This window comes from Bombus bifarius, unplaced genomic scaffold (assembly GCF_011952205.1).
Source record: "Bombus bifarius isolate JDL3187 unplaced genomic scaffold, Bbif_JDL3187 scf7180000008062, whole genome shotgun sequence".
Lineage (NCBI taxonomy): Eukaryota > Metazoa > Arthropoda > Insecta > Hymenoptera > Apidae > Bombus > Bombus bifarius.
Genome location: NW_022884426.1, coordinates 881,728 through 908,494, shown reverse-complemented (window position 1 = coordinate 908,494; position 26,767 = coordinate 881,728). Strand labels below are relative to the sequence as shown.

The 26,767-nt window shown below is 46.0% G+C and overlaps 1 protein-coding gene across 20 annotated transcripts in view; it reads left to right on the top strand.

The window, feature by feature from the left end:
• The window catches only part of LOC117208331 (muscle calcium channel subunit alpha-1), a 60,630-nt gene extending 33,966 nt beyond the window's left edge, over positions 1 to 26,664 (top strand). For 2 of the 20 annotated variants that reach the window (XM_033449415.1, XM_033449416.1), the window contains exons 18-44: positions 1,153 to 1,325; positions 1,403 to 1,509; positions 1,611 to 1,731; positions 2,155 to 2,284; positions 2,346 to 2,512; positions 2,847 to 2,934; positions 3,562 to 3,669; positions 8,149 to 8,256; positions 11,818 to 11,870; positions 12,078 to 12,224; positions 12,495 to 12,696; positions 13,166 to 13,435; positions 13,536 to 13,619; positions 13,715 to 13,903; positions 14,200 to 14,302; positions 14,645 to 14,799; positions 14,895 to 15,119; positions 15,196 to 15,400; positions 15,479 to 15,612; positions 15,775 to 15,876; positions 15,954 to 16,052; positions 16,215 to 16,333; positions 16,436 to 16,582; positions 17,340 to 17,668; positions 18,259 to 18,774; positions 19,973 to 20,100; positions 20,380 to 26,664. In XM_033449415.1, the coding sequence (XP_033305306.1) occupies positions 1,153 to 1,325; positions 1,403 to 1,509; positions 1,611 to 1,731; positions 2,155 to 2,284; positions 2,346 to 2,512; positions 2,847 to 2,934; positions 3,562 to 3,669; positions 8,149 to 8,256; positions 11,818 to 11,870; positions 12,078 to 12,224; positions 12,495 to 12,696; positions 13,166 to 13,435; positions 13,536 to 13,619; positions 13,715 to 13,903; positions 14,200 to 14,302; positions 14,645 to 14,799; positions 14,895 to 15,119; positions 15,196 to 15,400; positions 15,479 to 15,612; positions 15,775 to 15,876; positions 15,954 to 16,052; positions 16,215 to 16,333; positions 16,436 to 16,582; positions 17,340 to 17,668; positions 18,259 to 18,774; positions 19,973 to 20,100; positions 20,380 to 20,745 (4,575 nt within the window). In that variant the 3' untranslated portion in view covers positions 20,746 to 26,664. The other 18 variants (XM_033449419.1, XM_033449418.1, XM_033449417.1 and 15 more) reach the window with 18 other exon arrangements.
• The last annotated feature ends 103 nt before the right edge of the window (positions 26,665 to 26,767 follow it).

The window sequence follows — 26,767 nt, the reverse complement described above, 5'->3', positions numbered from 1 at the left end:
TGAAAGCAGATTTAATTGTTGCACTTGGTCCGAGATTCGAATCTTTTCATAGCGTAACGCGAGAAATATCAACGTACGAAACGCAATTATTTATTTAATATTCATTTTCTATAGAACACTTTTTCTACCTGACGCCGGGTACCGCATTGGCACACGACTAACGAAACGTACATTTTCGCGTATATTTATTTGCTGGTATTTTTACCAAGCAGATACGAATCTTCGGTCAACCGTTTTACGAGCTGAAAGATTTAACGGATAAGACATTTCCGTGCGACCTTGGAGGGAGCTAGATCTACCGCGATATATTTTTATGAGCAGGTTGAACGTCGCTGTGCAAATGATTTTTAATACGACGCTAAATCGCCCACAACTATGCCATCTCCTTTAAACCGAACGCCTCGTTTGCTCCAACTGTTGCTGCGAACTACGTACCGCGTACAAAGGACGCACGCGAAATCGGGGTCATCCCGATCGAATACCGATACTCCGAAATTAAAACCGTTATCCAGAAACATTCGCTCCATTATTGTTCGCTATCGTTTTCTATTCGTTCGTCCGCCTTTTTGACCACATTTCGTATATAACGAAATTCTATAACGGTTTCGAAGTAAATACGCGAAGTAACTCGAGCGTGAAAAGCGGTGGCAAAGGTGGAGGAAAGAGAGCTATCGGTGTCGTCTTCGTTATCGAACAAACGAACCCTCACGGCGAAGTATCATCGCGTCTACCGTGTACAGCTTCGCGTTAGAAGGTTTAATCGTTCGTGATTTTTCGATAAGCTAATGAAAAATCGATCGCTCTCGAGTATTAACCCGAGGGCGAGGGTTGATTCCGCTTCGATGCTTCATGAAATTCGACGAGATCCACGGCTCGAGTTTCTTCTACTTTAAATAGGACGTCGAGTCAACGTCTCTCTTTGCTTATTAATAGACAAACTATCTCGCGCGAAACGAACGCTAGATTTTCCTGCCGTATTAATTAACCGTTCTCGATCGGCATATGTTTCCGCCGGCCTTGGACGTTCGTCGCGCCGCCACGGTACCCTACGATTTTTCAAAACGAATCCTAATCTTTGCTCAAAGATTCACTCGCCTATCCAACTAGTGACAAATAGATGGCGAGTAACAGACGAATTCGTGGATTTCTCAGGGGGAGAAGAATAAACAGCACAGTGCCTCGGCGAGTAGAGACGAAGTGAGCGGGGAACAGGGTGATGACGGTGGCGAAGGAACCGGTGCAGAGGACGAAGGCGGTGGAACCGACCTCGAGCACGATCCTAACGAAACGATGGAGGATTACGAGGCAGCCGTGGACACGGAAACGTAAGCGATCTTCCTGTATAATATGCAAATCGATAGATAAATACGATTTAAGATTCATTCGATTAACGTGTCCTCAGGTCGGAGAAAAGCGACGATACGAACAATCACGCCAAGGTGCGACTGAACATAGAATCCGACGAGGAAGTGGAGGAAGAGGAGGAAGTCGAACACAACGAGATGCACGGTATCTACGCTTTCTTCTTTCGTTTGTCAAACGTCTCGGAAATTCACTCTTTGTACTTTGTTCGTCGTCGATGACAATTACCTGCTGTTTCATTTATCCAGATGACGGTGCGGATCACGAGGTATCGGCTAGACCACGAAGAATGTCCGAATTCAACATGGCTACGAAGACAGAACCGATTCCAGCCGGTTCGTCTTTCTTCCTCTTCTCGCAAACGAACAGGTACCAACGACGTTTACCGTGCTTCTTCGAAAACATATTTTTTATACGCAGGGTGGTTGGTAACTGGTGGTACAAGCGGAAAGGGGGTGATTCTACGCGAAAAAAGAAATCGAAAATATAGAGTAAAAATTTTTCGTTCGAGGCTTTGTTTTCGAGAAAATCGACTTTGAATTTTCGTTCGGTACGCGTGCGGTACGTTATAACGTGATAAAGTGCACGCGTACCGAGCGAAAATTCAAAGTCGATTTTCTCGAAAACAAAGCCTCGAACGGAAAATTTTTACTGTATATTTTCGACTTCCTTTTTCGCGTAGAATCGCCCCCTTTCCGTTTGTACCACCAGTTACCAGCCACCCTGTATACAAAAATCGTAGTTGGTCGCGATACTTTTCTATTCCAACGACTTCCGTCGTTCGTGTTTCAGATTTCGAGTGTTTTGCCACTGGCTGTCTAACCACAGCTACTTCAGCAACATGATCCTCGTATGTATCATGATATCTTCGGCCATGTTAGCGGCCGAAGATCCTTTACGCGCGTCCTCTTATAGAAATCAGGTAAGACGACCGACGAATATTCGTTTAAATTCCACCGTAACCATGCTGTTCGTGGTTGTAGATTTTACTGAATTTTGACTATTTTTTCACCACGGTATTTACGATCGAGATCTGTTTAAAGATGATCTCGTTCGGTTTTATTATACACGACGGTGCATTCTGCCGGTCGGCGTTCAATTTGCTCGACCTTTTGGTCGTGTGCTCTTCTCTCATCTCTATGTCTTTCAGGTAAGAATTATACGACGTTTCCTTCTCCGTAAAATAACGTTTACTTTTCGACGTTTCAAAAAGCTTTCTGCGGCAAATTTCACGAGCGCGCTTTGCTCTTACGTCGCGTTTATCTTCATCGACTTGGCGTTGAAGAAACGAATTTCTGAAGAAAAACGTAATATCTGTTCCTAACGTTTCGAGTACGTTTTTCACGTTAGAATTCACAAAGAATTCTTTTAATCGTTTCGGTCGATACTACCGTCTGCTCCTGAAGTTTGACCGCCACTTTTCACCATCGACTTTCTGCGACAGCCTGTAAAACCAGACGTTTATTTCACCATTTCTGTTTCAGTTCCGGCGCGTTTTCAGTGGTGAAAGTACTGCGTGTATTACGCGTGTTGAGACCTCTACGCGCCATCAATCGTGCCAAGGGATTAAAGGTATCTTTCTTCGCTCGTTAGCCACGAACAATTAGCGAACTTGCCAAATCGGTCCCGGATGATATAGCACATGCCCCGAAGTAGACGTACGAATAACGTTTGATACCAAAGTAGCTTTCAGTTGCGATCTTAGATTCGAGTTACGTGAAAATTCAAGCAATTGTTCTTTCGAAGCTAGCAAAGCCGATCCATCGAGTCTGCACGGTATCAGACTGTTCGCGATTGCTTTTCAAAGTCGATACTTTTACCGATACTTTGGTGAAACATTTCGAATCTTCCGTATTGCAAGGGAAACTCTTTCCAACGAATTCATAAATTCGATCAACGAACCGATATAACTTACTTCGCGTCCATGTGTAATTTATCTTGTTTCCATTCTTCTACGTCCATAGTTTCCTATTGCGATTCGGAGAGTAGTATCAAAAAAAAAGAAAAAAAAAAGAAAAAAGAAAAGAAAAAAAGAAAAAGAAACGTAAACGATTCTGAGAAAAAAAAAACAAAGTAAGAAGTAAAAAAAAGACTGATTAAAAAAAAAAAACGAGTGACATCCGACGTAATAAATTAGTCGGCACACGTAATCTCATTTGTAAAGGAGCGAATCTACATTATAATTAATGTTGAACCCAGCACGTAGTACAGTGCGTCATCGTAGCGGTAAAGACTATCGGAAACATAGTCCTCGTCACCAGCCTCCTGCAGTTCGTGTTCGCCGTCATTGGCGTACAACTGTTCAAGGTAGGATTGCCAGGCCCCGCACACTAAACGGTCCTGGGACATTCCTTCCAACCTCTCGTAGTACACTAGAGTGGCATAATATACAACCAAAACCTTCGATACCCCCCTCTCATTGACCCCTCAGCCCTCTCTTACGATCCGATATTATATGCATATATTATCGTCATTCTCGTTCATCCATTACTTCACATACGTTTGATGCAACGCCGAGATAATTCACCATCACCAAACTCACTACTACCAATTCGTCTACCACCTCGGTACGCCTTTGCTCGACATCCCGACAGCCTTCTTCGACGATTATTCGCCACTTTCTCCGTTTTCTGTGCATTGCGTATCGTCGTTTCGAGTCAAAGAAAATAGATAGAACAAAGAGAAAAGAAAGAACGGAGAAGAAAGACTGGGAGAAATAATCGTCGAGAGGCGCGGGCACGAAGCAAACGTTGTTTTTTCCGACAGATGCACCTCTGGGTACCTTCCCTGTGAAACGAACTGTTTTGCGTGTAACTTGTTCATTGGGTTTCTTGTCTCGACACTCTCTCCCCGAAACCTCTCACTGGGATTACCCTGATTTCTTCTTTCCCTCGAACGTTTTTCTTTCTTTCCATCGATATTACGTGTAGCCTAACGATCGAACGACTGCCCCTGTTCGCGACACTTTTACGCTCTTTGTAAACGAATTTCGTTTCAAGCGAGATGATCGCTTTTACGCGAACGCGTCCAACTCGTTCATTTACATTCGCGATCTTTCCACGAGCGTTTACCATCGATTCGAACGTTGCCGCGTAAACAGTCGCACTTTCTTTGTCCTTAAAAGACTGTTACCGTTGCGTGAAAGACCGTTGGCTTGTATCGCGATCACTTTAACAGGAAAGTAAAATCGTTTGTCGTAGTTTTACGAACGATCGTCCACTGTGTTTACGCGTCGTTCGTGGCACAACGATGTGGCAACTCGTTGCAAATAATAGAAAACGCGAAGCGCGCGGCGAGGCTTTATTTTTCTTTGCGTACGCGAATCAGCCGAATGATGCGAGAGTTGTCGCGATCGTTGCTGACGATCGATAGCGGATCGTTTCTCGCGAGATCGTTGATGGAACACTGTTTCTACTAAACTATCGTGCTAGCATAGGAAAGACGATCGTAATCGACAGCTGGCCGGGAAGCGGCCGATTCTTTTCATTTTCTTGTCCTTTTGTTACGTTTCGAGCAACAAACATATCTATACGTACTATAACGTATACTTACGTATCGAACGATTCACGTAATAGACGAGTGACCGGGGGGAGATGAGATGGTAGCTGAAAAAGAAAAAAGACAAGAAAAAAGAAAAAAGAAAAAAGAACGTAGATAGAGACGGGATGGAAGTTCGCTGTCGCGCACATACATCTACATACTATCTATATATGTGTATGCGTGTACGTCACCACTTTTCGGAGGAAACAATTTTACAGAAAGCGGCTTTTCGCAAGATCTATTATATGGTCTTTGGTCTTTCGACTTTGGCTTTCGTATCTTCGTTTATTTCTCCTTTGTCTGGACACCTACGACTTTCTTTGTCTCTCTTTTCCTCTCTTTCTTTCTTCTACTTCTGTCTTTGTCTCTGTTTCTCTTCCTCTTTCTTCCCTTGTCTTCTTTTTTTTTTTTTATTTTTGCCTTTACTTGGTCGTTCGAGACTCCGTAGCTGGAAGACTAAATATCAAAGACACGCGGATACGAAACGGACAACCGTTGTCGGACGCGATGACAAAAAGGCCGCGGAAGAATATCGCGCGCAAACGGGTAAATCGAGTGGTGAAACGAAAGGCCGCGTGATTGAAGGATATCTATCGATCCGATGTATACCGGCGATGTTACCGACGACGATGGTTGGTCCAGATCGTACGCGTGTTTCGATACACCGACACGATACGACGCGGTACGACACGGTACGACACGATACGACACGATACGACACGACACGACACCGAGAGACTCACGTTTACAGGCTGCGTGGTTAAAACCGATAGTAGAGGATTGTTTGAAAATTGCATGCTTGTGCCGGCTGAGCGTTGCAGTGGTGTGCCGCTATATTAACACGAGAGAAAGGAAAGGGAAAGAAGGAAAGGACTCGGTGTTCCGCCACTCTTTTCGCAAGCATCGGTCTCGAGCTCGAGATTCCAGACAGAATCGTAGAAAAAGCAGAGAGTCGAACAACGCGTTATCCTTTTGTCTCGTCGATTTCCGCAATTGCCTCGAAACGAAGCATCACGGCACTTCTCTGTCCGGTCTACTCGCAGAATTTTTTTCGTCCCGTCCTCGATCGGAATTTCATCGTATCGACTGTACGTATAATCGTCGCTCGAACACAAAACGATTCTACATTTTCTTCGTTTAGCTACGCAAGGCTCGCCGAGATATTCGAACGCTCGTTGCTGAACGTTTTACGAAAATACGTAGACAAAAATATACGCGTCGCGAGAATTGCCTCGAGTCGCGTCTCTATCTTTTCCATCGAAATGAAAAGAAGACGAAGGACGATCGCTTTCGAATTTCAACGAGAGAATCGCCACGCTGTTTCGTCGCGATACCGATGAGCATAATTTCCACCAAGTTGGACAATTTCGCGTATATTCCGAAAGAATTATCCACGCGTTCGAATATTTTCGCGCGCTACGATTAGAACGTAGCTGGTGTTTGTCGCGATCGCTAGAAATAAAGTTCGACAGCGGAGGAAACGCTTAGCGAGCAAACTTAGACGAGTCGTAGCATAGTGTACCTTGGTTGCTTCGTTTGATTAGCTTTAGAATGGTTAGACAGAAGCGGACCACGTAGTTTCGCCGCGTATCGATCCCTCGTCGTTACGCGCTCCTCCACGATATCGACGATATCGACGATCACACGCACGAGCCTCGACGCGTCTCTCACGCGTCGATGCATCGTCAACGACCCGATAGTTGTAGCCAGACGCTTTAGTTCGCCGTTTCCTTCGATTCACGAGCGATTGTTCAAGCTGCAAGGATGCAGTTTCCTTTGGTTCGATCGCCGAGCCTCCGACGATTTGCGTCGGTTGCGTTCCGTCGACGAAACGAGAGGCGAAAGGCGAGTGACAAACGTGTCCTTGGTGCCTGGAAAGAGTGCGAGAGGGTGAAAATTACATGGGTTGGCAGTCGGAAAAGTCCTGCTTCGGTCGATGAAACTCGAGAGGTTTTTACAAAGAAACACTGTGAAACGTAGATCGCGAATGAAATATCCCAGAAGGTGTTAGTTACGCATAACGCGTCTGCGATGCCAGTCACTTTTCTTCACGATCGAACAGATCCGTCGTCAGAACCGGAAGAACGTTCTTGTAGTTTGATTTGCTCGTGTATCTCAGACACAGCGCTTCCATCGACTAAAGAAACCAAGCGCTTAAAGGAACAACAAGTTTTTACGATACGTACACCGTTATCTACTCTGTCGTCAGAAAATTCGACTTTTCTTTTATTTTGCGCGCGGTCGAACGTAACGTCGAGTCGATCGTGTTATCGGCGTGCCGACGCCAGCGTACATGACGGCAACGTACGGCCGAAGGAAGAAGATCGCGATCGAGATCCGCGAAGCGATTCGGCGACGAACAGCGACGAAAGTTTTGCCTAGCCGACGACGATCGAAAGCGAAACAATTACGATCGAAGGTTTCCGAAGATTAGATTCGACGAGAACATACGTTATCCCGTACGAGGCCCCATAGGTGCATTGCCGAGGAAAAACATCGAGCACTAGTGGGTTGGATGGATGGCGAGGGCTTAGTTCACGATTCACGAAAAGAGAAATTTTAAGAGAAAAAGCGGAATAGATAAAACAGGAAACTATATATATATATAGAGAGAGAGAGAGAGAGAGCATAAAAAGAGGAGAAACGAAAGCCAGGAAAACGGAAAAGGGGGACGAAAAGACTGGCTGAAAGACGGGACTATCGTTGACGATGAACGAGGGTGGTCGAGAAACGCCGTGTCGCGAGAACGAAACGAATTCGCGGAGGGAAAAGCCGACGAAAGCGACGTCTCGATGCAAGTCGATGCTACGATGCGAAAATGTAATAGGAAACGCACGCCCGTTCGTACGCGATCCGAGAGGTGGTGAGAAAACAGGGTAGGAAAACGAAAGGGATGCGTTGCAGAGAGATTAAGGGAAGACGAACGCGAGCAACGAAATTGAAATGAAAGAAAGAAAGAAAGAAAGAAAGTTTTTGAATGAAAAAGAGAAAACGCGGAAGGAAAAGCGTGCAACGATCGAAATGATACGACGATACGTTGGCAAATAGCGAAATTCCCGTTGCCCCAGCCCTAAAGCCCCTCGTAATTAAGATACCTAGCTCCACGAGCGAAACTAGCCAAACCCTTGATTAATGCTACTTTGTATTTTCTTTGTTTTCTCTTTCTGTCTGTCTGTCTCACGATCCCGTGTTCCCCGCTGTGCTCGTTCGCCCTGCTCGCCTGCCCTCAACCAACTACGTATAAAGTACGTAGTGAAGTGTGTGATTGTCGCCATTAAAACGATCGGCAACATTATGTTGGTCACCTATCTCCTACAGTTCATGTTCGCTGTTATCGGGGTACAGCTGTTTAAGGTAAAGCCAACCACCACCACTTAGAAAGTTTATACTAAGCCAACGAGAACTTTTCTCTTCTTCTCTCTACCACGTCTATCTCGTTTCTCTTTCTTCTTCTACTTCTTCTTCTACGTCTTCGTCTTTCGCTTCCTTCTTCTTCTCCTACCTCTACCTCTATCTTTTACTTCTACTCTTTGATTACTACTACTACTACTACTACTACTACTACTGCTACTACTACTACTACTACTACTACTACTACTACTACTACTACTTCTTCTCTTCAGCTCTCTCTTTTTGCTTTTCGTTATTCTTGTTTTCTTTACTCCGTTTGATTTATTTGGCCGTCGGTTGTTCGGCGACGCGGACGGCCTCGCGTTACAACCGGAAGTTTTGGACGCGTCACGGAAATGGAAATTTCCTTCGCGAAATACGGGGTGCCATTCGCGTTGACGGAAATTGCCGCCGTCCGATCGCCATCCGTTTAGTCGCCGTGGAAAATTTCGCGTCTCTCCTCTTTCGCACGATTTAACTTACCTTCTCGGCGAACCCCGAATTTCGCGACGCGCTGCACACTCCGATCGGCCCATCGAAACTCGTTCGATCCGACTACTTTTTCTCGATCCTTCTTCGACTCTACAAAGGAGAATATCGGCAAACGAGGCAATCGTCGAGCGTAAATAAGATCGATGGAACTCTATCGCCTTGCAACGTTCCGCTATCACGGCCAATTCGTGTACACGGTGAAAGGATCGGTTGCTCCTCGTGCGCGTTAGTCGGTGTCCTCCTTACGAATCGATAATGCTCTATCGGAACGTTGGACAGGATCGTGGTAAGGTGGAGCACGAAACTGGCACGTTGATCGATCAACCTATTCGAGGATACCTCGTTGCTGCCAATATTACCCTTTGCAGAGACACGCTCTCTGCGTTCACGATAACACCCTCGAGCACGGTAACACACGCTGTTAAACGATCGAACGCTTCACCGAGAAAACCAGCCGGGGCTGTAACATCCACCGAGAGTAACGTTCTTACTCGTCACCGTCGCTTAACGAACGCTTTAACGAATACGTAGCTATCGAACATATCGGATAGACAACACGTTTAACATATCGGCATGCAAGTTTCGCTGTAAATGTGAGAATGAAGCTTTGATCGTAGTGCATGCTGATCGAACGCGCAAATATACCGGAACCACGAGTCAAACCTAGCCTGGTCCATCTACGCCATCGCCAAGCTCCACTGCTCTCCGTCCCAACAAAATTTCAACTCCGTTCGTTATCGAGTTGCACACTTGCAAACAGCCTTTCTCTCGCCTTTAGTTATCGCCTTGGAAGACACTCGCCGCTATCGCTCGAACCTTACGAGTAGACGAGTATCGCGTCGCGTGATAACGAAGCTCGAAACAGAGCAGCCCGTCTAGATGCACAGATATATAGTCGTAGATTGTCAGTAGAAGCGGCTTAGAAGCAAGTGTAGCGCCAGCCAACCTGGAAATCTCGTGGTTGCCGTTCGGGACAACGGCCAACGAAAACCTACGAATGCATGTGAACTCGTTTTCTATCGTAACGATCGTGGTTCGCATCGAAGGCGAACGTGGTTTCACGAAATCAGGAAACGAGACTCCTCGATCCAAACGTTTCGTACGATCCAATTATTAGATGCTCTTAAAGGGGCAACGAAACGAACGATCAAGAAACCCACGCTGCACTCGGTGTTCTTTCCACGGCTTATCCGGAAAATCGAACGAATCGCAATGCGCAGCTTCGTCGTTTCGAAACGTACGATTCGTCGTGCTGCAACAGTCGTTGCAACGAGTCTGGTTCTAGGCGATTAAACCGCGTGGATCTCGAGCAGGGTTCTTTTCGAAAACACTCAACCAGAAAGTCGAAATCGTAGCTATCGCGCGTAGGGCTTCCATCGAATACGAAATTTCATTCTTTAACACGTTAACCGAAAGCTTCTACGATCGAGAAAGCTAAAGCTAAGACGAACGAATCGAGTCGAGTGTCGATCCCAGTCTCTGTCAAAGTACGTTTATTTCCCATGGAAACGAAACGACTCGTTGACGCTGCAACTGCCACTGGCCCAAGCGTCTATCGCCAAAAACACGTAGATTCTTCAGGATTTTTGAAGATGCACGTTTTCGAATTTTAGTTTCTTCAGACGGAGAAACATCGTTTTATGTACAGGGTGAGTCGGTAAGTAGCACTATCGAAATTTACGTTATTTTATTTCCTATTGGTTTCGTAGAGAAAAGTCTCTAACGAATCACGTTGGATCTTCAGATGCTTTTTCCAACATCTTGTTTTCTGAGATATCGAGACAACACGCTGGTTTTTTTTAAACACCGTATATGCTTTTCCAACGTCGGTCGGACGATAACGCAAAAGAGCATTGTTCCGTTTATACCGAAGAACCATTAGTTTGGCGAACAATTTATTAGCTTTAACTCGTCAAATTAGCGTGAAATTTGACAAACTAAAGTTAAAATATCTGCCAAACTAACTAGCTTTGGGCCTTCGGACGTTCTAAGAGATATCACGACAAATACAACAGATATTAAATACAACCGCTTATTTTAAACGGTCCGTACTTCCTATCGACTCACCCTGTATATTTATTTATTTTTACCAATCGTCCGATTATAATTGTCTACCTACGGTGTATATTTAGGCGGAGGTTAAAAGTCCACGTTCTAATGTTCTAACGTTGAAAAATAAAATATCTACGAATAAAGAAGCAGTTGTTGCGTCTAGCAGAGGCCAGGAATCGCAAACGATCTCGTCTTGTCCGGTTAACGGGTTAAAGTCTGTTCGCGAACGAAACTCCTGCGAAGAAACGTCAACAGTTGCCCCATTGATAATTAAACACGTCGCGATGCTTCGACGAGCTTTGTTCCCAATTGCTCGACGGCTGATACTCCGTCGAAAACGATCGAAACGATCGGATCGTCGATCGTGTTGATCGGAAGAACCTGCGACAACTATTTTCTGGACTCTCGATTTTACTCGCGCACGTGCCACGTCGCTCGATCGACGTAGGCCAAACGAGACAGCCTGCACCACGGCCTACATTTTGTATATATTTCACACGTATAGACTCGTATTATCGTGCACGCTTAACGGAATGACATACATGTGTATATATATATGTATATATACATGTATATGTATATATTTTTTCATTTTCTAATCTTTTTTTTTTTTATTATTATTTCATTCTACCAGTTCTCAATTTTTCTTTGTTCTTTCCTTTTACTTTGCTCGATCACTAGCTACTTACTGACTTTGCTTCAGAGAATGGCCAATTAACGATACGCTATGTCCACTTTATCGACACTCGTGATATCGTATGGAAAGAATGACCGATTTGTCGGATTTTCCACGATCTCCGTGACGACCATAGATACATTGGAAACGCGTTAAAAATTCTAGAAAAAAAAAAAAAAAAAAGAAACGTAGGAGTAAAAGTATATCAAGAGTATCGATACGTTCGACAGTTTTGAAAAAGGTTGCGCGAAGCCTCTAATTGACAGCGATCTGCTTCGCATTAATGGAATTTTTATGTTGTATAGGGCAAATTTTTCTATTGTTCCGATGCATCGAAAATGACGAAGGACGAATGCCAGTAAGTTATCTCGCAAACAAACGCAAGCCCCAAACGTGGGATATCGTTCAGTGTCGTCGCTACGTACATCGAGGTAAAACGAAGGTTTTCCTTTTGTCCGCGGTTTATCGTTCCCAGTAACGGCGACATCGACGATTCCCGCAAATCGGATCGGTCAAGCGAAACAGCCACAACGAATAACATTGGTGGTCGCGTTGATAATTTCAGGGGTACGTACCTGGAGTACGACAACGGCGATATCAATAAGCCGGTGATGAAGGAGAGAAGTTGGATTCAGCAACGTTTCCATTTCGACGACGTTGCGAAAGCGATGCTTACGCTTTTCACCGTGTCCACGTTCGAAGGCTGGCCGTCGTAAGTAACCAAGCGTCGTCTACCGCGTTCACCCGCACCACTACTTCTTCTACTTTCCTCTCTTTCTTCCTTCCGCTCCTCTTCGAATTTCGTAATCGACAAAACCAGTGTATTTCCAGCGGGACACACAGGTTTCTTTTCTTTCTTCTCGCAATATCGAATCGTTCGTTGCGCCATTGCTAACAGCGGTATACGAAAAGAAAAGATAAACGAACAAGCTCGATGCCACCAGCCACGGTGCACACCGCTTAGCATTTTCTCTCCCAACAGATTACTAGACGTGTCGATCGACTCTAACAAGGAGGATCATGGACCAATTCATAATTTTCGGCCGATAGTGGCCGCGTACTACATCATTTACATCATTATCATAGCATTCTTCATGGTGAACATCTTCGTTGGTTTCGTTATTGTCACTTTCCAGAACGAGGGTGAGCAAGAGTACAAAAACTGCGAGCTCGATAAGAATCAGGTAAGTTTGCCGAATACCAACCGGCTACCAACCACGATATCTCGTATACCTACGTCTCGTATACACCACCGTTCATAAATATCAGGACACTTTTTCTCTCGTTTCCATTACACAGAGCCTGTACGTTTCACGTTGCGATCAAAATTTCATCGATTCGCACTGTACACGGCCTATACTTCCAGCATCGTCTCTATCCGATAATCTTGGAACGTTTCCAGGGATTTACAGATACAACGACGTAGAACGACACTCTCGATCGATCCGTTGTTTATCTGCGATCGATGCAAAGGCAGTTTAAGTTAAAAGTTAAAGCTGAAGTTAAGTTGAAAGCAGTGCCACGCTGGTCTTTTCGAAATTAATCGAATGCACGAGACCATCGGGTGTCCTAACGCATACTTATGAACGGGAGGGAGTGTACATCTCGTGTACGTGTCGTATACATGTAGAAACTTTTCACGTGATTGCATAGCGGAATTGCATCGAGTTCGCGTTAAAGGCGAAACCAGTGCGACGATACATACCGAAGCATCGAATACAGTACAAAGTGTGGTGGTTCGTCACATCTCAGCCGTTCGAGTACACCATTTTCACTCTGATCATGATTAACACGGTGACCTTAGCGATGAAGTTTTATCGACAACCGGAAATCTACACGGAAGCGTTAGACGTTCTTAACATGATCTTCACCGCGGTCTTTGCCCTGGAGTTTATCTTTAAGTTGGCGGCCTTTCGATTTAAGGTAGAAAGTCAAACGAAACAAACAACGCGATTATAATGGATGTTCCGTCGCTCTACAGTCGGACAAATCGTACCAATTAACGCGAACCGATTAATTACAGAACTACTTTGGCGACGCTTGGAACGTTTTCGACTTCATTATCGTGCTTGGAAGTTTCATCGACATCGTTTACTCCGAGGTCAATGTACGTTGTTCGGCGACAGCTCTGCTCGCACTGAGTATCACTGTTTTATCCGATCAGACGGTTAAACGGCCAACGTTAAAATCTTATACTTTCAGCCTGGCTCCACCATCATTTCCATCAACTTCTTCCGGCTGTTTCGAGTGATGCGGCTGGTGAAATTGCTGAGCAGAGGCGAAGGCATCAGAACGCTTCTCTGGACGTTCATCAAATCTTTCCAAGCTCTGCCATACGTAGCTCTGCTAATTATAATGCTATTTTTCATTTACGCCGTGATAGGTATGCAGGTAAGACACGACGAGGTGAAAGCAATTACTCGGAATGGCGCGCCAATTTCCAAGACTCGTGAATACGCTTTACATATATCGCGAAAGTAATCCGATATTTATAGGAACTTTCTATCACGATCATCGTTTCTACGACACGTGTAACGAGTTCGCAAAAATCTGCCGTGGTACGCCTTTTCACCAGTCACCGTATCTCGAGTCTAGCGAAATCGCCCACGTATACCATCGTATCCCGAATGATTAGCGGCAAAAACGCAGTGTACGTTTAGAGAGAAAGAGCTCGTGCGTTTTTTCAGGTATTTGGAAAAATCGCGATCGACGACGATACGTCGATAGACCGGAACAACAATTTCCAGTCGTTCCCACAAGCGGTGCTGGTCTTGTTTCGATCGGCTACGGGTACGTGTTCGTCGAAACTTCCAATCGAATAATTACGAGTCTGTTAACCCTTAACGCTCCGATTTTTAATTGTCAATTAACTTACGGCAACTCCAACTTATTCTCATCGTACTTCGACTTTTCGAAGTTTTTAAGTGTCGGATTTTAGATGCTACAGTGACGTGTAAATAATAATATCAGAGTCATTGAAAGACAATCTTCATTCGTCCCAGAAGTAACATCATTTTCATTACAATATTTCTAACACCGCACATCGGTGGTGCTTGAGAGGCAAACTTGGAGCGTTAAGAGTTAAACGTTTCGACGTTAAATCGACGTTAAATCGACGTTTACACGACGCAGGCGAAGCTTGGCAAGACATCATGTTGGACTGTTCGGCGCAGCCCGGTAAAGTGAAATGCGACCCGAACAGCGACGAGGTGAATAATCACAATGGTTGTGGATCCGACATTGCATTTCCCTACTTTATATCTTTCTACGTTTTATGCTCGTTCCTCGTAAGTAACCTGCAACGTTTTACGGTATCGCGCGAAAGTCTCAGGTCGCTCGTACTTCTTTTCGTTTCGACATTGACGAGCAACTTGTTTCGCAGATCATCAATCTATTCGTCGCTGTAATTATGGACAATTTCGATTACCTGACGAGGGATTGGTCGATCCTGGGTCCTCACCATTTGGACGAGTTTATTCGTTTGTGGTCCGAGTACGATCCCGATGCGAAAGGTCGTATCAAGCATCTGGACGTGGTCACTCTCCTCAGAAAGATATCTCCGCCCTTGGGTTTCGGTAAACTCTGCCCTCATCGCGTCGCCTGTAAAGTTAGTGTCTCGATATCGTTTGGCGTTAAATCGTTTCGTCCTTCTACACGAAACTCGTTCTTGTCAAATTCTGCAGAGGCTGGTTTCGATGAATATGCCGTTGAACAGCGACGGTACGGTGCTGTTTAACGCGACTCTGTTCGCCGTGGTGAGGACGTCGTTGCGAATTAAAACCGAGGGAAACATCGACGACGCTAACGCAGAATTGAGAGCCGTGATCAAGAAAATTTGGAAGAGGACCAGCCCGAAGCTTCTGGATCAGGTGGTGCCGCCACCCGGAGGTATTTTCTCGCTGCTCTTTAGTTCAGTTAGCCACTGTGTTTCATCGAGGATCAGTTGATCGATCGCGAATCTTCTAGGCGACGACGAAGTGACCGTGGGCAAATTCTACGCCACCTTCCTGATCCAGGATTACTTCAGAAGATTCAAGAAGCGCAAGGAGCAAGAATTGAAGGACGGTAATAAGGAGAGCCACAACACCGTCACGCTTCAGGTAATACTTGTGGCAAACGTATATTCTCTGGGCGACGTACGATTGTCGAAAAGTAACGACGGAAACGCGAACGTACAATTTCTACGTTGTACGTTTGAGAAAGAAGGATAAACGCGTGTCAGTTCGGCGTCGTAGTCTAATCGCCTTATCGTTTCGTTAAAGGCTGGTCTGAGAACGTTGCACGAAGCCGGGCCCGAACTGAAGAGAGCCATTTCCGGAAACTTGGAAGAACTGCTCGACGACAATCCGGAACCTATGCACAGGGTATCGATGCTCGCATACGCGATAGTAAATTTCGTTTTCTCGAACACGAACTAACGTGACTCTTTGTCGCTTTACAGAGGAACCACTCGTTGTTCGGCAGCGTTTGGTCGAGTATGAGGAAGGGACATCACAATTTTAACCGAGCCAGGTCGCTCAAAGTGAACTCCACGACTAAGGTAAATATCCAGAGGACTGTACAAGTCGTAAAAGTAAGTAAAATATATGTACGTAAAGCGCGATTTCCACAATTTCCTCCATCGAAAGAATTGCAAGAATTGGAGAGGAAAGAGGCGCAGATACGGAAGATTCGTTAAAATGTCGTTCGTTTGGATCCGCAGGCTTCCCCGACAAACTCCATAGACTTCCTGCCGTACTCGTCGCTTCAGAGAGGAAGCGGACACGACCCGCCGAATCAGATTACCGCGAGATCTCATCAAGTTGTGCCAAACGTAGCAGGGTTAGTATCGATATACGTAAAGGACGATACGCGTGACGAACGATAAACGAGAGCGACGGAATGTCGAAGCGACGATTAAAAATCATACGAAACGTGATTTAGCGGTTTGAGCGACAGTGCGATGAACCAAATGGGAATGGATCCTAAGCTCACGGGTATCGAGGAGAACATACCACTGAGACCATTGGCCGTGTTCGGAAATCCCGTCCAGCAGCAATCCTATCATCACACACCTTACAAAGTATTCGAGTAAGTAGATAAGAATCGTTAGAAACGCGCCTGATTGGCGCCGATTATGGTCGATGAACGCGCGATCGGTTGCTAAATGATCGGCGGTTAGAGTTTCTGGTTTACGGGCCGCATGAGAGATCGCGTCGTGTCGAAAGTAGAGAAAACTGGGAAGAAAAGGAACGGCATGATCGTCCTAGTGATCGGTGAATTATACGTTTCAGCGGTCCAGGTAGCGGTAATTACCTTCATCCGAATAGCGAATATGGTAAGAGACGTTAGGGTTATGGGAGTCGATAGTTTGCTTTTACTTGATCGAATAGCATTTTTCGCTTGCGCGCTTGCATGCGTAACCACTAACCACCGGACCTCGACGATTATCGCCGAGTTTGTTCCACCGTGTCCGAGTATGGCGTCTGACCACGCGCGCCGATGGATCCGAGAATCGACAAGGGATCGGCCAGGTTAGCCCAGGTACCGAAGAGATCGACTCTCGATAGCTCGGTTCTTTTTTTTTTTTCGTTACGTTGCTCAACCAACTGCATGTTCTCGCGCCTGATCGATAATATTTTCTCTATATATATTAATGTATATGTTTGTATACATATATATACATATATATATATATATATGTACACGTACGGTGCAATAATTTCGCCGACTCTGCGATATCGTCGAGTGCCTGGATGAAAGGGTTCTCGAGGACGCGGCGACAAGGGTTCGCCGACACGTCGAAAGCCAGTAACTAACTAAGAGAGTGGTTTTTGCCCGTTCTTTGGTGTTGCCCGTGTCGCGCGGTGCGTCCAACGCGCGTCGACCTCGTCGCGGCTGCTCGAAGCAGTCTTCAGGACGGAATCGAGCGGCAGCTGACGCCACCGACGCCACCACCCCGAAGGAACCCACCCCCGTCCATTGATCCGAGCACCGGCACCCTGCACTCCGTGCAAATCTCATCCGGCAAGTCCGCCAGTGCAACGACGTCGATCGCCACGTACACGAACACGTCCACCGCTACGACCAGCCCGAGCCTCGGTTCATCCTCCAACGGGACACGGTCTTACGCGACTAGAGGCTGCTGCGTCGATTGTGCCGTCTGGAGTAATCACGGTACGATTTACACTCTCATTCTCTCTGTCTCTCTCTTCTCTCTCTCTCTCTTCCTTCCTGTCTCTCTCTTTCTCTATTTTCTCTATGAAAAAGTGATCTCGTCTCCCATCGATCGATTGAAACGATAGAACGATGGTGTACAACAGGGTTTTAGTGGTAATAGTCGCCACGATTGTTCAGGCGTTTCTCATAAGACCAAGGTAGTTGAAAAGAGGAATAAGTCGGTAGATTTACGGTACGCGAGTTTCAGCCAGAGTTGTGGACGGATGAGAAATCTGAAGGAAGTTAAAGGAGTTTCAAGAGTTCGCCGTGGTATCTCGCTGGCGCGAGTCTGCTTTGTATTAAAAACATCGAGACTAGCTTCTCAGCCGATTCGAAACGAGAGGTGGATTTCGACTTATTAGACGGATTTGAATACGCCGAGAGCAATCGTACACGTATCGTTTAGTAAAATTAGGAGAAACGGCCCGAGAAATCGTGGCGATCGTTGCGTTACGACGCGCTTCAACCCTGTTGAAATTCAGAGTCGATGGGATCGAGAGTTCGCGGGAATAATAAAAAAAACACGGTGTCGTCCGAACACACGACAGCCATAGATCGCGAGGACGGAGATTCGTCGGCGACGAGCGAGTATAGCGAGTCCGGCGGGTCAGGAGGTTCAGAAGGTTCGGGAGATTCAGAAGGTTCAGGAGGTTCAGGATGTTCAGGAGGTTCGGGAGGTTCGGGAGATTCAGGAGGATCCGGTGGTTCCGGAGGGTCTAGTTGGAGCAACTCGGAGAAGGTCGGAGAACTTCGCGGAGGGTCGCTGAGGCAGGAGTTAACGGTAGCGTCTCGGTGCCGTGTTCGGGGTCGACGCGATCCGCCGGTCGCTAAATCGGCGCCGTCCAGTTTCCGGAAACGCGAGACCAGCGGCGGCGGTGGTGGTGGACAGTCGAGCAGCTCGACAACGTCGGCGAGTACCGGATTTGCGCGTAGCGTCGCCAACGGCCTCAAGCTCGCCCAGACCCAGGCGATCGCTGTCGCCGGCTTCCTCGCCGACGTCGACTCGCGACACGACCGCGTCTGCGTCTCCTGTCTATCGCATCGGGCCTCTTACCACGGCAGAGGTGACTAATCCTCGACTAATACACGCGATCCACACGCCTATCGCCAAGGCTCCCATCTGTCTGCCCGCCTTCCAAACTCATACGCTCGCCTCCAGACTGCCTTCCGCTCGATCCGGAAGAAAACTCCGGCTCTGTCGAGTTTTGCTTCCGATCGACGCCAACGTGCTTGTCACTTGCCATTTTTACCTACGTTAATGCATGAACGACGTCGGATCAGCATCGACGTATTCGTTGCGCGTGTGTCGGAGGTGCGTCCGCTTAACCCTTCCGCCACCGAATTTCTCTTCATCTCGCGAAAAATCGTTCTCTCTCTACTATGCACGATGGAAACGTTCCTCTGAGAATCGGATGTACGAGTAAACGCGTGTACGCGTTGCATTTCGTGCGATTAATCGTTAGACGGATCGTCAAAGTAGACGCGAAAGGGTTAACGACGATAGCACGGCATCGACACTCCTCCGCATTGCTTCGTAGCAGCATGAACTGTCTCGTTGATCGGGCGACAATCGCATGCCGTTCGTACGCGTACGCGTCGATGCATGTTCGAGGAAGATAAGGAAAAGTTGCTGGAAAATGTTGGTGGATCTGTCGTTGATCGATCCTCGCTTTCTGAAACTTGTCTATTCGAACGAACATAGCATCCGGGCGCTTGAACAACCGAACGTTGTCGTGTTAGTTGCTGCGTTAGAAGCCACCATAGCGGGACCATAGGTGTGAACGTATCGATGTTGGTCTAATATGGCTCGTCAGCGACAGCCATCGGATTTAATTGTTAAGAGAAACGCGGTCGTAATCCTCTGCTCGCACGCACGCGCGTTTCCGACTTGCACCCAAACAGTTTGCATTTTCTTCCCTACCCGATCATTGCACACCAACGATGCACCAACCATGCACCAACGATGCACCGTCCATGCACCAACGACACACCAACGATGCACCAGCGATACACCAGCGACGCTGCAACACACAGACACGAAGATACACGCGGTCGTTGTATGGCGTGTGTATCGCACGACGAGATTCTCGCTCGGAGCATGCGTTCTGCCAAACAGTTTGAACGTGTAACCGTTTGCGATGTGATTCGCTTGTCGCGACTAACCACGCAACTGCTCGGTATGGCACGAATCGCTGTTGAGATCGTAGAGGCAGAGCGTACCGCGGCGAGCTTAATTCCTTGACGACTGTCCTCGTTCGTCAGTTTCCTGGGCCGGTGAGAGTAACGGAAGCATCGGCGCAGAGCGCCTGTCCCACAGTTTACCCGGCAGTCCTGCCGATCGGAAGCCGAACTTCGAGGTCATCGGAAGCGCGGAAAGCTTGGTTGGCCGGGTAAGCGTTACTCCAGTTACAATAGTAACGTTGAATTATTTGAGTCGCCAGAGCTTCGATCCTCGACTTTTCGTAGAAACGATCAAACTCGCCGTATACTTGGTGCGTTGGTTGTTAGCCTTCGACCTAACGGCGAGAGGAAGGAAGCGTGTGACGTTTTTCAGCCGCGATAAGGAAAAATACGAAGAATCGTACGACTCAAATAATCTTCGTGACGTTACTCGAGTCAGCAGGCGATTACACGTCAATCGACGCTACGAGATCTTTCGTTATCCGTAGGTTCTCGTGGAGCAAGGGCTAGGCAAGTACTGCGACCCGGACTTTGTCAGATACACGTCGCGAGAGATGCAGGAAGCGCTGGACATGACGCGCGAGGAGATGGACCGGGCGGCGCATCAGCTTCTTCTGCAAGAGCGTCGTGGACAACCGCTGTCGTATCAGCTACAACAGGGCGCAGACCAGCAATGGACGCCGGCCTATCAGCCGATCCAGCAGAGCCAACAGGCGACAGGCATCGGGTACCAGCCGCTGCAGGAGCAACAACCGTCCGGCCCGCGACAGTATCGATCGTACTATCAAGGTAGAGGGCCAACGGGCACCACTTCCGACCAGTCGACGCAACAGCAACAACCGCCGCCGTCTTAGCGACGCGACGACCATCCCGTAGATCGTGTTCCCAACTCGTTCATCTAGTCGAACGAGAACCACTCTCGTCCCAGGTATCGTCTATCGTTTCGCCGAAAATACGAGGCAGTTCGATGCCTCTGTAGGTGGTGGAATTGGAAGTGGATGGAGAAGCGGAACGAGGAGCGAAACGAGGAGCGAAACGAAACGGTGAAGCACGTTTCGTCGATCGATACGTTCGTCGCAGACGCGATGAACCTCCTCGATTCGTTTGGCAGCTTTTGCCGCGGAAACGAGGGTTCCATGTTTCTGCCGTTGTAGGATTTGCGGCGTGAAGCGGGTCAAGAGACGTGGCGGGTGACTGTGGTAAAAAAGTGTGGCAAGAAGGCTTCCGACGCGGTCGAAAGAGGATCGGCCGACGCAAGCAATAAAGCAACGAGAGCAACGACCGATCGCGCGTCGATAGGAAAAGCATCGGGGCTGGAACGCTGACTGCGAAAAGCGGCGAAAACGCTCGAAGGGTGGAGGCAACGAACGCTTCCATCGGGATAGCCAGGCTTCCGACACGATCGCGAATCGAACAATTGGGAACGTTAGCGAAGACGATGTTGCCGAATGAATAGCGCGCGATCCTCTCGATTCGAGCGAGCGTGTCGCGTTTCGAGCTTCGTTGGTAAAACGAGACGGCGCGGAAACAGATGAGAAAAGAACTGGCGCGAAGCGAGACGCGAACGATTAAAATCCTTATTGCTCTCGTTCTTATCGTAAAACACTTATTCCTTCGATTACCGTTGTTTAGGATATAATTGAACTCATTATTGCTCTTCGTACGATGGATTACTAGATGAGATAACAAGTGCCTAAGTATCTGTAACTTCTTTCGGACCAGAGAAGACTTTTATCAACTTAGACAAAGTACTATTACCGCGAATTACGAAAACATGTTGCGAGTGTGTATGCTACGGTATTGTAACGATATATGTATATACGCATACATATATATCGTTATATATATTTTACACACGCACACACACATTCACGCACACGCCACATCACACGCATACACACGCACAAGCATACACGTTAAAACATTACACACGTACACACACATAAAGTCATTGTTATTATTATTGCTATTATTATTATTACTATTATTATTATTATTATTATTATTATTATTATTATTATTATTATTATTATTATCATTACTATTATTACTACCATTATTATTCGTACGTACTTGTACATATACGTTGCGGGTATAATAATTGATGCGCGAGGATGAATGGCCGATAAACGCGACTGCCGCGATATTCGTTTGTACGTCGGAGGGTGAACCGGTGTACGCGCACGATCCGTAAAGAACAACTTTAAATTGCTTTAAATACGGCGCGATCACCAGGCAACAGCCGAACGATCGCCGGACGATCGAACGATGCTTCTATATTTACACTTACGCACCGATGCCGATATTTCTACTTACGGTAGCACGCGACTCGAACGCAGCAGCTAGACTCGAGTTTCGTTTTCGCAGCTCGCTGTCACGTCTCGCGTCCGCGTAATCTTCTCATCCCCCTGCTCCCGATCGTTCAGATCTCCAAATGTCCATAACTCACGCGTATCGTCTACAATTATTGCATACAATTCCAGCCTGTGCTCTTCTCCTCTAAAATTCCCAATTTTTACGAATTACGTCCCAACGAAATTTCCAGCCGCGCGCGTATATCGTCGTAGACGCACGCGCGTATCTACACACTGACGCGTGTGCGTGTGCTAGGGAGGGCCTGCCCGAACGGACAAACCGAAACGCGTGTAATCGAATCGCCAAGTTACGAACCTCGTGGCAAAACCTTTCTTCCACAGAACCGGTTCATTTTCATTCGGCGATAAATCAACACGCGAGTCGCTTTTTTTACGATACCAATCGCATAACGTTAGGAGTAACGCGTGCGACCATTGGAACGCATTATTTAAAAAATTTAAATTATTAATAAGGATCGTTTCTGTCGCACGAGCCTCTCGATTATTTAACGTTTTTTGTTTCCACTAATTATACAGCTGCCTCTGCAGATCTGTCGCAGTATGCATAGTTGGCTATAGTTTACGTATTAATTAGGTATATGGCATGGTCGAGTAACGAATCGGTGAAGAGTGGCAGTCGTTCCCTTACACGCACGAAGTCGTGCAACGACGTGTCGCGTGATCGTCGATCTTTCGTTCGATAGTTGGCCAAGCGATTATCGGCAAATTTCGTGTGCTCGAGTTCCTCGCGAAAACGCGACATCCGAAGCCAGGGGCAGGCGCTTGGACGACGAGCGTGAAGAGTATCGGATTCGATCGGAGGAAAGATTGGGTACCGAGTAAAGAGATTGGGTCTGCATCCCACGTGTAATTATTATATCCGTGTTTTGATCCGAGTAACTCTCGACGTACAGTCGTATTTTATTTCATTCGAGCATCGATGCGTATGAAAATACGTTTGATCACATTTGTGCGATTAATTCGCGAAACGAGCATACGGTTTTCTAGATTGCTGGTTACAATAACGAGCATTTTCGGTTCGCAAAGTATAATCGAGTAATCGTATTTTGATACAAGAAACTCTAAACCGCTGACATCGATGTACTTGAATATTCGGCTATTTTGTGCTTCGTTAATAATCGCGCGAAATAAAATATTTCGATACGTGTGCGCCCATGTATTAAAAGCTACACGGATTAAAGCACGTGTATGTTAGTTACACGTTGAAAACCGCGACCTCTAGAACCGAGTAAACGAAACAAAAAAGGAAAGGAAAGAAAGTGGAAGACATCCAATAGACACGTGGTTCTGCGGATATTCCACCGACTAATTACGCCATTTTGCGCATCGAAAATCCTATACGCGCCGAGCAATTTCCGATCAATATTTCGGATCGACTGTGCGTGTAGCTTGTTTACGAAAACGCCATAACGTAGCGAAAGTGTTCCGCGCCGACCGTCGCCCGGGTACGTCCGATTCGGGAGTCGACGCGAGAACTTGATTCGAAAACGATCGTGATACAACTTGGAATACTTCATCGTGAACGCTTGGTACGTAGATCGTGCGAAGCGATGTCACGGATTTTTGATCGAAGACAAAAGTACGATCTGAATCCACCGTTCTTCGTTTGAATGCATCCTCGAGAAGGTTAAAGTAGAAAAGCGTGGCGGATGTGGTTGTCGAGAACGTATCGGAATCATCGAGGAAGCCCGAAACGATCAACGTCGTTCAATCTCTCGTGTACCTTGAAATGACTTCGACAATAATCTTCATCGATGATATTTCTCAGAACCACGTTCTCTGGAACTCCTCTCGACACCATTTCGATTCTAAGCGTCCTACCTTCGACTCGTCGCAAACGCGTTACCCACTTTATCGCGCTTTACGTTTCTCCGTGTTGCGTTTCTTTTCCGCTCGTCCGATTCGAAAAACGGAGACCATCTCGTTTCTTCTTATATCTTTCGTTCGTTTACGTTCGTTTATTAGATGTCGATATTTACGGCCGATCTTTTTACGTATATGTATAGTAAATGGTATTGTATATTCATGTACGCATTCGAGTAAGACATAAGAATACGTTCGAAGAGCCGCGGCCGACGCGAGCCCTTCGTCGACAAGGGAACCAAAGAAAACTAAAACGATATTTAAAATGAAACAAGCAAACAAACAAACAAACCGAAGGACACGTCTTTGGACATTTTCTTAGGAGTACGATAATATAGGTACGTGGTGTGTGTGAGGAGCCGAGACAAGTCGGTGTAATAACGCGCGCGGCTTCGTCGAATCGGTAATTTCGAGCGAGGGAATAAAAGAGAGCAACTTCCGTGTGTATCCGATCGAGAAAAATCGAACAGACGGTAAAAACGGATATCGAAGATCTCGAATATTCGTACGAAGCGACATCTGCCACGATGAGTCGCGCACGATATTACTAATCGTCCTAAGGATGCTACTCGCGTTATATATAGTCGACCTTTCGTATTCGTTTTTTCCAGCGTCTTTTTAACAATTATGTATTTGTCTATAGCGATCTTTTTATACTGTTGTAAAGTGGCGTTTACACCGATCCGTAGAATATACGCGTAGAAGAAAAAAAATTCTTACCTTTAAATCGTAATGTCGGATTAATAGCGGCGCGCGATAACCCGTTGTCGCTTAAGTGTTTGATAGACGCGTTTAGGAAGACCAACATTTTCTATGTTACGAGACTGACGATCATTGAAGCGTATGACGTATGTATATACTATACACTATATACTGAACGAGAGGCAAGCGACGCGAAACTCGCGGGAAACCAGTCCTTTTAATGCCTTCCTCTTCGGTCTCGCTAGCCTTTGCGGCCCAGTGAACCCAACTTACTCGTTCATCGTGCCACTACTAAACACTTTACATGCACCATACACAACCGGTATTGACCATCTTTTATGATCGAAACGGTCAGCGATCGGATAAAACGTTCGACGCGCAAGATTCGCGTTTCTAACGACGCAAGTACGATCACTCGTTATCCTACACCTAAGTAAATACTTACTTACGATCGCTTCGTTGTCGAAAAATCCAATTCGTGTAACGAACCGTATAACAAACCGTGTATCGAACGGTTGTAATTAGAATCGTATTTTACTGTCCTAGCTCGTTAATATACACCGAAGAATGGAATAACTGAAATTCAGAAGAAACCCAAGATAAAATAAACAATCGATCGAGCTTTCCAAAAAATTGAATCTTGCACTTCGACGCGTTCTTACCCGTGCTACCGATCTCGTGGCACAGCTTTGGCACTCACACACGCTACTTGCACCGTTTATTTTTACTAAACGTTCTTATATCGGCACGGTAACGAACGATGCTCGCGTAAACTTATCATCGGTTTTTAGGAAACACACTCGACGCACGTTGACAAAGACGCTTCTCGATCATCGATTTTCGATAATGAAGGATGACGTGATTTCTCCCTCGTTTTGTTTGTCTACATCCGTTATGTAATAACATTCTCTAAATGTCAACTTGCGAATTTCTCTGTTTTAATTTTCAAAATTTAACGCTTCAAAACTCAGATTTATAATTTTATTCAAATTTATGTTGGTTAAGTGGAATCTTTCAATGCTAGTTATATCGAAAACGTGACTAGATGTTTCGATTGCGCCAAACGTCATTCGATTCTCAGATCGATTCCCTATTACTACTTAGTTTCACTTTCTTTTCTTATTTAACGACTATTATTATTAGAAATAACGGTCTTGAGAAGCAAACATTCGGAATTCTGTAAATCAGGTGGCGATCTACGAACTATCAGTAACCGGTTATACGAATAATACAGTTACATTACGATACACAAATAATACGTACAATACAATTAAATGTGTTTTAACTACTAATGCAATGATAGAGTTCACAATACTAAAAATAAAGTAAAATTTAATGAAATACATCATGCAAATTTATGTGGCTACTTCTATCTAGCTAAATTTAACCATCTTCGATTCGATCATTTCTCTTTGTTGCTTAGTTCATAAGTGTATCTTCTGTAACGATATTATTTGTATGTTTCGATGTTAGAACCGATAGGGTCGTAACTTTTACATTTTCCGAAGCTCTGTTCGCAAACGTTCAAGTCGAGGAAACATGCTCCTATGCCAGATCTGGCGACCTATGTATCTCGTTGAAAAAAAAGAAACGGGTAGGAACTAATACTTGCGCATTTGTGACTCTCGTTAGTCCAGTAGGAATTTTACAGAGTTAAGACCCACAACCTTAAGATGCACAACCAACAGACACGCACACGATAATACTGCCGTTTTTTTTCCATTTTGGCTCCTCTTCAGCTTCCTACTCGTGTCAAGAAACGTTCCTTTTTTACACCTATTTCCGTAAACAGTCCTCGATGATTTGTAGCGCACGATGAACAAAGACATCGTTTAAAAAAAAAATGATTTTCCATTTCGCTGTCGGAACAAAACCATACAAATTACACGCGATGGCGGAGCATAGTTTGGGAATATATGTTGATTTTTATCGCACG